The sequence below is a fragment of the Sphaeramia orbicularis genome, chromosome 15 (assembly GCF_902148855.1).
Source record: "Sphaeramia orbicularis chromosome 15, fSphaOr1.1, whole genome shotgun sequence".
Lineage (NCBI taxonomy): Eukaryota > Metazoa > Chordata > Actinopteri > Kurtiformes > Apogonidae > Sphaeramia > Sphaeramia orbicularis.
Window position 1 is genome coordinate 54,719,212 of NC_043971.1, and position 14,446 is coordinate 54,733,657.

At 44.7% G+C, this 14,446-nt stretch overlaps 1 protein-coding gene across 1 annotated transcript in view; it reads right to left on the reverse strand.

Moving 5' to 3' along the window:
* The window catches only part of fhip2a (FHF complex subunit HOOK interacting protein 2), a 34,589-nt gene extending 28,017 nt beyond the window's left edge, over positions 1–6,572 (reverse strand). Inside the window, exons 1-3 of the mRNA XM_030156656.1 lie at positions 6,271–6,572; positions 5,286–5,364; positions 3,025–3,194 (exon numbers count right to left, since the gene is read on the reverse strand). Of these exons, the coding sequence (XP_030012516.1) occupies positions 3,025–3,194; positions 5,286–5,364; positions 6,271–6,315 (294 nt within the window). The 5' untranslated portion in view covers positions 6,316–6,572. The remainder of the gene's footprint in view (positions 1–3,024; positions 3,195–5,285; positions 5,365–6,270) is intronic.
* Between the last annotated feature and the right edge of the window lie 7,874 nt (positions 6,573–14,446).

Sequence of the window (14,446 nt, forward strand, 5' to 3'; positions counted from 1 at the left end):
GTGTTTAGTGTGGAGCCTGTTCCCTGGTGTTTATTCTGGAGCCTGTTCCCTGGTGTTTAGTGTGGAGTCTGTTCCCTGGTGTTTATTATGGCGTCTGTTCCCTGGTGTTTAGTGTGGAGCCTGTTCCCTGGTGTTTAGTGTGGAGCCTGTTCCCTGTTGTTTATTCTGGAGCCTGTTCCCTGGTGTTTAGTGTGGAGCCTGTTCCCTGGTGTTTAGCATGGAGCCTGTTCCCTTGTGTTTAGTGTGGAGCCTGTTCCCTGGTGTTTATTATGGAGCCTGTTCCCTGGTGTTTAGTGTGGAGCCTGTTCCCTGGTGTTTAGTGTGGAGCCTGTTCCCTGGTGTTTAGTGTGGAGCCTGTTCCCTGGTGTTTAGCATGGAGCCTGTTCCCTTGTGTTTAGTGTGGAGCCTGTTCCCTGGTTTTTATTCTGGAGCTTGTTCCCTGGTGTTTATCATGGAATCTGTTCCCTGATGTTTATTCTGGAGCCTGTTCCCTGGTGTTTAGTGTGGAGCCTGTTCCCTGGTGTTTATTCTGGAGCCTGTTCCCTGGTGTTTATTCTGGAGCCTGTTCCCTGATGTTTATTATGGAGTCTGTTCCCTGATGTTTATTCTGGAGCCTGTTCCCTGGTGTTTATTATGGAGTCTGTTCCCTGATGTTTATTCTGGAGCCTGTTCCCTGGTGTTTAGTGTGGAGCCTGTTCCCTGGTGTTTATTCTGGAGCCTGTTCCCTGGTGTTTAGTGTGGAGCCTGTTCCCTGGTGTTTAGTGTGGAGCCTGTTCCCTGGTGTTTAGTGTGGAGCCTGTTCCCTGGTGTTTATTCTGGAGCCTGTTCCCTGGTGTTTAGTGTGGAGTCTGTTCCCTGGTGTTTATTCTGGAGCCTGTTCCCTGGTGTTTAGTGTGGAGCCTGTTCCCTGGTGTTTAGTGTGGAGCCTGTTCCCTGGTGTTTAGTGTGGAGCCTGTTCCCTGGTGTTTATTCTGAAGCCTGTTCCCTGGTGTTTAGTGTGGAGCCTGTTCCCTGGTGTTTAGTGTGGAGCCTGTTCCCTGGTGTTTATTCTGGAGCCTGTTCCCTGGTGTTTAGTGTGGAGTCTGTTCCCTGGTGTTTATTCTGGAGCCTGTTCCCTGGTGTTTAGTGTGGAGCCTGTTCCCTGGTGTTTATTCTGGAGCCTGTTCCCTGGTGTTTAGTGTGGAGCCTGTTCCCTGGTGTTTATTCTGGAGCCTGTTCCCTGGTGTTTAGTGTGGAGTCTGTTCCCTGGTGTTTATTCTGGAGCCTGTTCCCTGGTGTTTAGTGTGGAGCCTGTTCCCTGGTGTTTAGTGTGGAGCCTGTTCCCTGGTGTTTATTCTGGAGCCTGTTCCCTGGTGTTTAGTGTGGAGCCTGTTCCCTGGTGTTTAGTGTGGAGCCTGTTCTCTGGTGTTTATTCTGGAGCCTGTTCCCTGGTGTTTAGTGTGGAGCCTGTTCCCTGGTGATTATTATGGAGTCTGTTCCTTGGTGTTTATTCTGGAGCCTGTTCCCTGGTGTTTATTTTGGAGCCTTTTCCCTGGTGTTCATTCTGGAGCCTGTTCCCTGGTGCTTAGTCTGGAGCCTGTTCCCTGGTGTTTAGTGTGGAGCCTGTTCCCTGGTGTTTAGCATGGAGCCTGTTCCCTGGTGTTTAGTGTGGAGACTGTTCCCTGGTGTTTATTCTGGAGCCTGTTCCCTGGTGTTTAGTGTGGAGTCTGTTCCCTGGTGTTTATTATGGAGCCTGTTCCCTGGTGTTTAGTGTGGAGTCTGTTCCCTGGTGTTTATTCTGGAGCCTGTTCCCTGGTGTTTATTCTGGAGCCTGTTCCCTGGTGTTTAGTGTGGAGCCTGTTCCCTGGTGTTTATTCTGGAGCCTGTTCCCCGGTGTTTAGTGTGGAGCCTGTTCCCTGGTGTTTATTCTGGAGCCTGTTCCCTGGTGTTTAGTGTGGAGTCTGTTCCCTGGTGTTTATTCTGGAGCCTGTTCCCTGGTGCTTATTCTGGAGCCTGTTCCCTGGTGTTTAGTGTGGAGCCTGTTCCCTGGTGTTTAGCATGGAGCCTGTTCCCTTGTGTTTAGTGTGGAGCCTGTTCCCTGGTGTTTATTCTGGAGCCTGTTCCCTGGTGTTTATCATGGAGTCTGTTCCCTGATGTTTATTCTGGAGCCTGTTCCCTGGTGTTTAGTGTGGAGCCTGTTCCCTGGTGTTTATTCTGGAGCCTGTTCCCTGGTGTTTATTCTGGAGCCTGTTCCCTGATGTTTATTATGGAGTCTGTTCCCTGATGTTTATTATGGAGCCTGTTCCCTGGTGTTTAGTGTGGGGTCTGTTCCCTGGTGTTTATTCTGGAGCCTGTTCCCTGGTGTTTATTCTGGAGCCTGTTCCCTGGTGTTTATTCTGGAGCCTGTTCCCTGGTGTTTATTCTGGAGCCTGTTCCCTGGTGTTTAGTGTGGAGCCTGTTCCCTGGTGTTTATTCTGGAGCCTGTTCCCCGGTGTTTAGTGTGGAGTCTGTTCCCTGATGTTTATTATGGAGTCTGTTCCCTGGTGTTTATTCTGGAGCCTGTTCCCTGGTGTTTATTCTGGAGCCTGTTCCCTGGTGTTTAGTGTGGAGCCTGTTCCCTGGTGTTTAGTGTGGAGCCTGTTCCCTGGTGTTTATTCTGGAGCCTGTTCCCCGGTGTTTAGTGTGGAGCCTGTTCCCTGGTGTTTATTCTGGAGCCTGTTCCCTGGTGTTTAGTGTGGAGTATGTTCCCTGGTGTTTATTCTGGAGCCTGTTCCCTGGTGTTTATTCTGGAGTCTGTTCCCTGGTGTTTAGTGTGGATTCTGTTCCCTGGTGTTTATTCTGGAGCCTGTTCCCTGGTGTTTAGTGTGGAGTCTGTTCCCTGGTGTTTAGTGTGGAGCCTGTTCCCTGGTGTTTATTCTGGAGTCTGTTCCCTGGTGTTTAGTGTGGAGCCTGTTCCCTGGTGTTTATTCTGGAGTCTGTTCCCTGGTGTTTAGTGTGGAGCCTGTTCCCTGGTGTTTAGTGTGGAGCCTGTTCCCTGGTCCTTACGTCTGCTTTGCCCAGTGTGTACAGCGTCTCCAGGATCTTGTGGTGCAGCAGGTACTCCATGCAGGGTCCGGTCTCTCCAGACTCCCGTTCCCCCTCCTCCTGGGTCAGGATGTCCAGCATCTGTTCCAGGTGGGATGGGATGTTTGTGTCGGTAACTGGAGCTTTGTCATCTGACAGAAAACACACAGAACATGTCAGAGAGAACCTCCGTCATATTCGGCACATGCAGTGAAGCTCAGGTTGGAGGAAAAGCTTCTGTTCAACCGCTACCCACCGTCTGGTTTGACCTTTTTCTTTATCAGTAGTTCTACAGTGCTTAACTACACACCTCCTCTGAAAAGTCCTTCACTTTCCAGTTAGTTACAGCTCACCGATACCTACAGGATGTAAAGTCCGTGCACACTCCACAAGGTTTACATCCACTTTTCAGGCCAACTCTTATCACTGCAGCTCATTCTATTAAAATAATACAAACCATTCTCTGCCCAGAGCTATGGAGAGTTTTGACACAGCTGTATTGAGAAGTATGTGCAGTTACTGAGTTTCACACAGTACATGAAGAGAGCATGACAGAGCAACAGGTTGATTCCACAGCACTGTTTATGTCTATATCAGTATGAACAGGAACACCTGTATGTTCTCTTAATACTACGAAGCACAGAACCCTCCTACCAAGTTCAACGTACAGTAGTTAAACCTACAGGAGCCAAAACCATGGTTTTGCAGCTTTCTACTCTCGGTCCAAATCCAAAGACTAAATATCAGAGTGCTGAGGAAAAGTGAAGGCCCTTTTCCAAGCATCTGTGGAGGTATCAAGTAAAACAGCAGAGCCACGTCTGATGGACACTAAACCAAATGAAGAGGTGCAGCTGTTCTATCAGTCTGAAGCACTTCTGAGCAGAAAAAAACACCCCAGGGTCCATTCTGAACATCCTGAAAACATCCAAGAGGAGCATCACTGGTCTCAGCTCCTGTCAGACCTCCTGGATGACAACACGCTCAAACAGAACGCTTGGATTTTCTAAAAGTAACACCAAAAACCAGTATGACGTGAAGCTTTAAAGACTAATGATAGTGTGAAATGTGCTTGACCAAAACAACTTGAACTGAAATGACCAAACAGTTTCTTAAATCAGCGTCTTTAATCAAGTCCAAAAATAATGTTTAAAGCTCATCTTGATTATAGATAAAATAAACCTCCATTTACCTTTCACGGCAAAATGTGCAGAAACATCCAAACTAAGTGAACCTCTGCAACGATCAGACTGTGTGGAGCTGAAATAAACAGGGTCTGACCACATATCGCTCTGTACGTTTACATCAGTCCAACCAGAACAAACATTACCCACACTCTGACACTTCTGTGGAATCCTTTTTAGATGATGCTGTTGTCTGGTAATGTGTCTACCTTTTAAATGCAGCCTAAAAATAAAAGCCCATATACTTCTGTCATGATGAGACACATCTGGAACAAACCCACTTCACTGCAGTTCCACTCAGTCCTGTCACTAGTACTGTCACCATGAACACAACTTCAAAGGATCTCATCACTATCTACCGTACTTTCTGGACTGTAAGCCGCTACTTTTTCTTGTTTTGAACCCTGCGGCTTACACAACGATGCGTCTCAAGTATAGATTTTTACGGGCTAAAAGCCTCCAGGGGGCGCTCTAGCAGGAAGCGAAAAAATGAAACAGACAGGTGGAAGAGGTGACGAAGAGGAGAAGTTTGAATCTGAACTTTGAACAATCATTTTGTGTGTCATGCACAAACCCTCATCATGGAAAACACACCAAGAAATGAATATGATGCATCTTTTAAGTTAAAAGCAATCGATGTGTCTGTAAAGAAGGAAATAGAGCTGCAGCACCGAAGTGCCGTTGAGCAACAACGGAGGAGAGACGTAGAAGGAGTGTGACAGAGCCTTTGAGGATGTTCAACTGAAGAACACTGAAGAAGACGACTGCAGTGGTTTAATGAGCAGAAGAAGAGGAAGACACAGATCAGTGACTGTTGTGGGTTTGTGAACCAGCCTGTTCCTGACGTTTGACTGACGTTACACACACTGTTTGGAAAAAAGCAGTGAAGGGATGGAAATAAATATTTAAACCATCTGTCTGTTTACCATCTTTCTGTGGAAATATGTCATGTCACAACACGGACACCTGCGGCTTATATTCAGGTGCGTCTTATACTCAGGTGCGGCTTATAGCCTGGAAAGTACGGTATCTGTTTTCCAGACTAGACTAGACTGTGCTTACCAGACGTCTCGATGTAGTAATGTGTGATGGCCTTCCAGTGATACACAAAGTCCTCCTGTAAGGGCAGCGAAGGGGCCAGCTGCAACACAAACAATATATGAGAAACATTATTAAAACCCATCCTGTGAGTTCTAGGTTTCGAGTTCATACACCCTGGGCTTGTTTGTTGATTTTGGAAGGGCTGTCTCTGACTTTCTTCTTCTTCTTCTGCAGAAGGGTGTGCTGTACTTCTAGGATCAATAATGTCAGAGGCTTATTACAACAAACCCAGTTATTACTACTGACATGAACATTTACACCGGCTATTCAAATGAACATCCAAAACACACTGTTCTTCCACTCCATCTTTCCTTTTTGGCCTGTGTCAGATCTACACCAGCAGTCTGGAGGGTCCACCTGCTCAACCACCACTGTTTAAAGTCTGAAGCATCTGGAGAACAGGTTTGAGGTTAGCAGGTACCACTGGTCACTTCACTGTGAGCTAGTTGGTTAACAGTGACGTTTACAACACAGCTATGGCATAACCCCTAGACTGGGCCTGTTTTGTCACCTTAGGTATGTAATATCAACCCCCCTCTTCGTGATTAGATGTTTGGACAGAAGCCCCAACTAGCCTCCAACGGCGTCAACTTAGCTTAGCGCCTACTAGCATTAGCGGCTAACTAGCAAATATTGCGAAACCACCTTAGAAATGGTCGTCAAAGTGAAAAGCACAAAGTGTCAGCGGGTGGATGTGTTAGTTGATGACTTTAACAAACAGACAAAGGGCCAAGCCGACCGCTAACTGAAGCTAACAAGAGTAAACAAACAATACAAACACAAAACGCTAACATTAGCTTCGGCTAATTAGTTAGCGTTAGCATGCTAGCCACTAACGCTGACGTTTCGGTGGGTGAAGCGGTCGCAGCTGGGTGAGCAAAGGCCGTAATCAGCCCAGACACCAGACAGCTGCTGAAAACACACCTGTGTTCACTCACATACTCACCGCTTCCACGGCGTGTTGGAGAATGGACGTAAATTTGGAGAACATTTTGTTCTTGGACTGGACTAGTTTCTCCCGAGAAGACCTAGAGAATTCCTCTATCTTCTTCTTCCTGTTGCTGCCGCCGCGATCCAGATTGGAGCTTTCATACACTGACCCTTGGAACGAAAAGAGAAATGGAAGCAATAAAAGCGGCTTCAAGGCTCTGCGGGGCCAGCTGTGCTACTGTAAACAAGACCCACGACCGTCCGCGCACCGTGGACACCGCGGACACCGTGGACACCGTGGCACTTCCACAGCCAGGCTCACACTTCCGCCTTCGGCCGGCAGGGGGCGCCGGCACACAGCGCACCGCGAATGAGCCGATCGATACATGCAAATGAGCCGATCAGTGAAGGATGGGGATCAATATATTAATCTGCGGAAACTGCGGTCAATATTTTGGCTTCAAATATTAAATCACGTACAGGATTTCAATACCGGAGCCAACTCTGTGCAGTGGAACAAACCTCCAGTGAAACCTACTGGTTAGTTCGGTCCCCATAAGCTCTGATTTCCTGTTGTGTCCCATAAGTTTGGAGGTGAAATGAAATACAAGTGCTTTTAGAAGGCCGTTCAAGTGCACACACACACACACCATGCAATGGCTGTGAGAGCCGTTCGTTCAGATTAAAGTGGACAAACACAAGTCCCACACGCATTCCTGCTCCAGCTCTGGGCTGAACTACCACATCCACGCAGCTCCGCCATCCTCCAGACGGAAAGTAGGTCTACCGGCTTTAACGGGAGGCAGTGACCCGCAGAGGCACGCAGCCGCGGAATGTGAGGAATGATTTAACGCATGACTCCATCATTGGTTTGCGTGGTTTTGCACAGATCTGGGAGTCCAGTGTTGAAAGCAGGAGGATGCTGCAGCTGTGTGCTCCAGGACACGCCCTGCTCAAGGGAACTACTGCCCTGCAGCCCGCAGTCTAGACTGCTTCTGCTCAACGCCAGCGGGCCGAGCCGTTCCGTTCCGTGCGATCCCGGTAAATGACAGCCCCGAACTGAGCGCACTTAAGCGGAGGCTGTGCAGCGGCGTTTCCCGTCCGTGGGTCCGTGGGTCGGTGTCGGTGCGGGAGCAGCGGGCTCTACCTACCGGGCATGTCTGCTAGAGGTGAGTGTGTTCTGCCGCAGAAGCCTTCATAACAGCACATCAGAGCAGAGCAGGAGGGCTGGGGAGGAGGGGGTGGCCGCGGGTGGAGGTGGGAGCCCGTGGACGTGGGTGTTTGTGGGGGATCTGGCTGTGACAGTAATGCCTGTGATTGTGGAGGTGCATGGATGGAACTGCAGCTTCCACTGCCTTTTCCACACAACGGACTCTGGTCTAAAAATAGAGCCCACTTTGTCCTGATGAGTCCCTCATAGTGCATGTCATTAGTGGAGCTGCACACACCCGAACTGTTGCTCCTGCACCAGTCTGTCATGTGGTTCCTGCTGAAGTCATACTGTGGCATCTGGAGGAGCCAAACTGATGATGGAGGTGCTTTCCCAGAAGGCCTTAGATGCAGAAAGTGCAGAAGGAGCATGTCTGTTCCCATCAGGTGGGCCTGGGCCTGGGGGACTGTTTCCTGTTCCCTAACCCAGCTGCTCTGACTGTAGGCTGTGGTCAGATGGTCTGGTTCACAATCAGAATCAGCTTTATTGGCCGAGTATGTGAACACATAAAAGGAATTTGGCTTCAGTTTTTACACTGCTCACAACATACAGTTCTGACATGAACCCAGAACAACATGTGGACCAAGACACAATATAGACAAACTGTCCACTACAGACAGAGACAACAATGGGTGGAGATTTACAGTGGATTTATAATGTGATATGTACAGAGTGTAAACTGGAGTTTTTCTACAGTGAGTGGATGTGTGGATCCAGTTTATTAAAAATATATGTTTATGTATATATTATTTACAGTGGGTACTATATTGTAATATGTGCAGAAAGTGCAAGTTGAAGTATTTATACAGTGCGTGGATATGAACAGGAATACAGTCTGTAAAATATATAGTGCAAAATAGTCAGTTTTGTTGCAAAAGTTGCAGAAGGAGCATGTTTGTTCCCATCAGGTGGGCCTGGGGGGGAGTAGCTGTCCTGGATTTGCATCAGGTGACTGTTTCCTGTTCCCTGTTCCCTAACCCAGCTGTTCTGACTGTAGGCTGTGATCAGATGGTCTGGTTGGGAGCTGGATCCAGGTCCAGTATCACTGTGAGCTCCAGGTCCTTGTATGAGCGTCTGGATTCATCCCACTCATCCTCCGACTATAAGGACATGAATGTTTTATATGAAAGCTTTTACAGGCCGGGGCTCCTCTTCAGGGTCAGTAAAGCTGAGTCTGTAAAACCCCAGGGCTTTGAACCGGGTCCATCATGGATCAGGCCGACTGTATCCTGGTGGAGATCGATGGAGCTCAGAGACCATTGCTTTACAGCCCTAACCCTAGACCCGATTAGCAGGCTTAAGCCCCTGCAAACAGTCCATCATTATTCATGAGAGGTAACGACTGTGTCTGCTCTGGAACTGTACTCACAGCTAATACATGTATTAGCTCCAATAAAAGCACATACATCAACACAAACAGGAGTCCCTGTAACTGTCATGTGACCAGTGGTATGTCTGAGAGGAAGAAACAAGAGGATATAGAGCTGGAAGATGTGCATAGAAATAATGTTCATATGAACCACTGATGGTAATTAGTATCCTCATATATTTGTTTCCAGTTTACAAGCTGTTTTTTGTCCTGAGGTTAATGTTGAAGAAGCCAGATGGTTATTTGTGGTTTTAATATATCAATAAAAGACACAACAAGATGAAAATTACATGAAATACACAAGACAGAAATGAAACCGTTAAGAGGAAACTGATCAAAACAATACAAATGGCATAAAAAGGCAGAAATCCAGTGTAAACTAACGAAATAGAAAAAATACATAAAGTATGCCATAAGACAAAAACGATGTTAAAAGACATAAGATGAAAAGGATGTAAGTTATGCAACAAAAATGAAAATGGGTTAAACTACACATAATGTCAGAAATTATATAAACTCCATAAAAAAAAGACAAGACTAAAGTGAGAGGAAAGATGCAACAGGATGAAAAGGATATTGTATCTACAAGACAAAAAAATATGTAAATGATGTAAAAGACACAAGATGAAAAAAACAAACCATACAAAAACTAAACCAACAAAAAAGACCAACGACATAAAAGATGCAACAAGACGAAAACAATATAAATGCAACAAACCTGTAGTTTGAGTTCAGTCTTATTTGGTTAATTTTCCTTATTTTTGACTTGTATCAAAATAAAGAAGGAAAGATGAGGAAAATGATCACAATATAACACAAATATGTTTGCTATCTTTATTGTTTTACAGCTTTGCCTTAACCATATTTTATGTAGACGATCAATGCAAATATATTTAATATAAGTGCAGTCTTCTGTTTTTATTTACCTTTAATAGAGGTCTGGTAAAATAAAGTTTTACTAATTAATTACCGGTGCGTCTCCCTTGAGTACAGCAGTGTTTCTGTATGTGCAATGTTTCTGCTCTTTGATTTGTATCTGTATCTGTGCTCTCATTGGCTGAGGGCGGATGAGGGAGGAGCCAAGATGAGAGAGGGAAGATCGAGCGGGATTAGCAAAAACCGAACAAAGAAAATGTTAGCATCTTTACCATTCATATGTCTAAGTAATTAATAATATAGTGGGTGATTGTTGTTCAAACTAATTGCGGTTACTGTCGGTGAGTGTGTTTGTGGAGTTACACTGAAGAGAATGGCGCTAATGTCCGCCGAAAAGCAGTTTAAAGGACTGGGAGTTACTGTTAGCATGTAGCACTAGCCGCTAATGCCGGCGGTTTGTGTGGATGGACTTTGACCGGACGAACCCGCTGTGCTGAACCGGTCTGGATCTGCTTTGTGACCAGGACTTCAAACTGTAAGTTGGATTTTCCGATTCTATTTGTGGGGAGAATGGACTCTATTCACAGCCCCACTGCTTCCTGAACTTTAGGTGGGCTCTTTATTTCCTGTCTTTCATTATTGGACACACTCATTAATCCAGGTGTGTCTTCTACTTCTGGTTGTGACTACTGGTTAATTAGACACACCTGGATTAATGAGTGTCCAGTAATGAAAGACAGGAAATAAAGAGCCCACCTGAAGTTCAGGAAGTAGTGGGGCTGTGCATAGAGTCCATTGTTCTGTCCTCACTGGAGCTACATACAGTTCTGTAATGGTTGTTCAGAGTGTGTGTGTCCACAGTAGGTGAAGCTAATACTGGTTAAATCAGTGTTTCCACTGGTAAAGGTTCTGTATCACCACACCGTACCTTTAGATACTAAAAAAACATCTCTGTCGTATTTCATTTCATTTATTTCTTCATTCCAATCTAAATGATTAGAAAGGAGCAGGATGAAGAAAACTTCTAATACCTACCTTTGTCTTCAAACATCTGTTTCCATCAGATAGGTTGCCGTTACAGCTATTACAGTAAACAGTTTACATGATGGTCAATACAAATGAAACATCCAAAATCCATAAGTTAAATTATTTCATTACATGCTTTTATACAGCTTCTCTGTTCTTTCCTTATACAACCTCAAACCAAAAAATGTTTGTACAGCTCTTCTCTTCCATTGCCAAAGAGTTCCACATTCAGACACCCACAACACAAATACACATTTGCTTTACATTAGTCTGAACCCTTTGCTGTTTAAAATTAAACCTCCTTCAATGTTCTTCATCCCGTGATATGAAAACAAATAATCTCTGCAAATTTGCAGGCCAAAGTCTGTTTCTCGCTCCAAACACAACACACAGTATTAGACTTATTATACATATGTCTAATATATAACAGTTGTACTATTTTAAATATGAAACAGTGCTCAGTGCCACTGTACAAAGTTTACTCCCATATTATTTTAACCCCCTAGAATTAAGAGAATTAATGTCTGAAAACAACCATCAATCACCAGTGGGCATGACTAGAGATGTTCTCCTGAAATTCGGTGATGATTGATCGCTGTTTTAGGACATTAAGCAATGTTAAGCTTTTTTACCTTATGCGTTTTAGACTGTCCCCATTTTACATGCTTTTCATTCTTGTTAGATATTTTTTGCAGGTTTTGTATTTTTGTTTGATCTTGTTATTTCCAGATCAGCTCCTGCAGTAATTCTACAGTACACTGCATAGCAGCTGATAACTCCAGCTGTTTAGCGCAACTACTGCACCATTGAAACCTATTCAAAGGGTTTTTCTTCAGAGTTATGCTATTTTTCAGCAGATGGTAATTTTGACCTATGGAGAAGGAAAAAGTGATTTCCACTAGATGGCGCTGATCTCCTCCTACATTGACATTTAACCCTGAGACATATGTGGGTGTAATAATTCAATACAAAGATTTACTGTGCACGTAGTATATTGAAAATATTTTTTTTTTTTTTTTTTTAAATTTAAAACATGGTAGCATCAGGACAAAAAAGGCTGAAACTTAAAAATTATTAAATACTTGATATCAATAATTAGGTCAGATGTAGGTGAAAAAATTAGCTCAATGAAAGTTGAATGTAATAACATTTTTAGAATAGTTTTCTTTTAAAAAGCAAATGTTTTGTGCTTAGTGGTACTAGTGTGACTAATATTAAAACCTGTCCTAAGGGTTAAATGAGGTTTATGCTTTTGTTACCTATCAATATAAAGAAGTGAAACAGTGTTTTTTGTAGGGTCTAATATATGTACTTATTTATCTGGCTGATTTTCTGTAAACTTCAGTTCACAGTGCTTTCTAGAGTTGTCGGGGTCAATCAGCTCTAATATTGTGACTTAATTTAACTACAGTGGTTTTTGTTATTAGACTGGCATCAAGCTCAGTAGGTACAGGTAAACCTTTGTGGTAGCTACCTTAAACTACACTATGAACAGAACTATGCACATACTTATGTTTTATATACAGTACTGTGCTAAAGGTTTGGGAGGCCTTTAGATTTGTTGGATTACAGACACATTAAATATGTGAAGTACGTACTTTACTTTAAGTTGTACAGCAGCAAAAACAAGTTTCAGTGGAAAAAACCAAACAGTTTCTCTAAACCAAAGTGGTGGTATTTATTTAGTGTGACCTTCCTTTTCCACTTAACATGTCTTTAATCCTTTTGTTCACTTTCTGATTTTTTTTTTAAATCTAGGTTTCATCCAACACAGGCCAGATTTTTCTAACGGTTTTTGCAGCTTCTTACCATGGGGTCAGAGGTCACACTAAATACTGACTTTAACCTTTAGAACCTGTTTAGTTCTGTTTTTTTTGTGTCTTTTAAGGCTGTGCACATATTTCTTGTTGTATCTGAAGAGAAGAGACTGAAAAGTAAATATGCATGTGTGATAGGCTAAGTACAAAGGCTGAACCCAAAAGCAAGACCACAACGTACAAATAAAGTTGAGTGTTTTTATTTAACACTTTAACAGGTGAGATAATACAACACAGAGATAATATTAGTTCTGTGATGCCACCGAGTCCGGGGATAAACGTCTGGGTGGATACGGCTGACGACCGGCTTGGCCGAGCCGGGAAAACCCCAACGGAATCCCCACTAGGGACAAACAGAGGGTGGTCAAAAAAACAAGCCAGGTCATACACGGGGAAACAATCAAACAAGCAACGGTACATGGGGGACAGACAGAACTCACGGTCAGTAATCCAGGCGAAGGTCGAAGCACAGGTAATCGGAGGAGGCTGAGGTATTAAAGGGAGAAGGCAGAGACAGAGTCGGGTACACGAACCAGGTCGTTGACGAGCAGGCAGGATAGGCACAGGCTGAATCAGTGGTCGAAGGACGAAAACGGGTCAAAAACGGCAGACAAACGAACGGGATCCAAAAAACGTTGATGAGTGAGCACAACAAGTTGTAGAACACAAACTGGCAACTAGACAGGGGAAGACACAGGGTTTAAATACACAAGAGGGCGGGAAGACAATTGGACACAGGTGGAACACATCAGGGTGGAGCCAGGTAATCAGGGAAAAGGTGAACACGATCAGGGAGAGGAAGTAAAGACAACAGACAAGACACATGAGGGAAACTTAACAAAATAAAACAGGAAATGACAAACAAAACAGAAAAGACAGACACAGTCTGGGAGCAGACATGACAGCATGTTCATTTCAATGCTGCAAAAACAACTAATTTAAAGGCCGCCCAAAACTTTAAACAGTCCTGTATATGAAAAGGAAGATGCACATTCTCTACTTCATTGTCATGTGCTCTTCTCAGTGCAAGTTTAAGTCTTAAAAGCAGGAATATGAACAGTCTAAAAATGTATTTTAAAAAGCCTGTCAATTCCTGGTACGACGTTGAAGGTGTCTGAATAAAGCCAGGTCCCACTACTGCACCGAGCCGCTGAAGAACTTGCCATAAAAACATAGAAAGTTCAGAAAATGGCTCAAATTACCTACTTTTGCCTGTGCATTTACTGCTCCTCCCTCAGCAGAAGCATCAGCCATTAGCCAGCCCCCCCCCCCCCCCGTTATCGGCAGAGGACCAGCAGCCTTCACCTTGGTGCTGATATCCTTCCATTAGCCTCTCCACCCTTTAGTTGACCCTGGGGGGGCTCACTGCCATATCTGCTCATCGTCTTCTGTGTGTGCAGAACCTCTACAGGGGCCTGTACTTATTTATTTACTTTTCATAAAACCTTTATTATCCCGGGGGTGTTGACAGAGTATGCACTGTGTGTTGTTCCAGCTTCATTCTGGTTTCAGTTGTACATGTGACCTGCTGATGGGTGGATTTCTATCAGGAGTGACGGGGGTGGAATTGCATTGCTCAAGGTCACCTCAGTAGAAGACAAGGGCGGAGCGGCTAAATGGGACATTCAGGAGGATTCCCAATGGGCCGGCCTGTGTCAGTCTGGAGTTTGGGTCGGTTGGATGGAAAAATCATGCGGACCCTTATCTGTCACTGATCTACTCTTCTTGTTGCATTCCTTCTCCATTCGACTGTGCATTTATTCTCCATTCATCTGGCAGCGCAGCCCCTCCATTGCAGTAGAGTAGATGGGTTCTACCATCGGAGGGTGTTCTTTCCTCCCAAATGTTTACGTTGGTTTGGCCCATGAGGCGTCTTTTCTGGAACGGTACTACG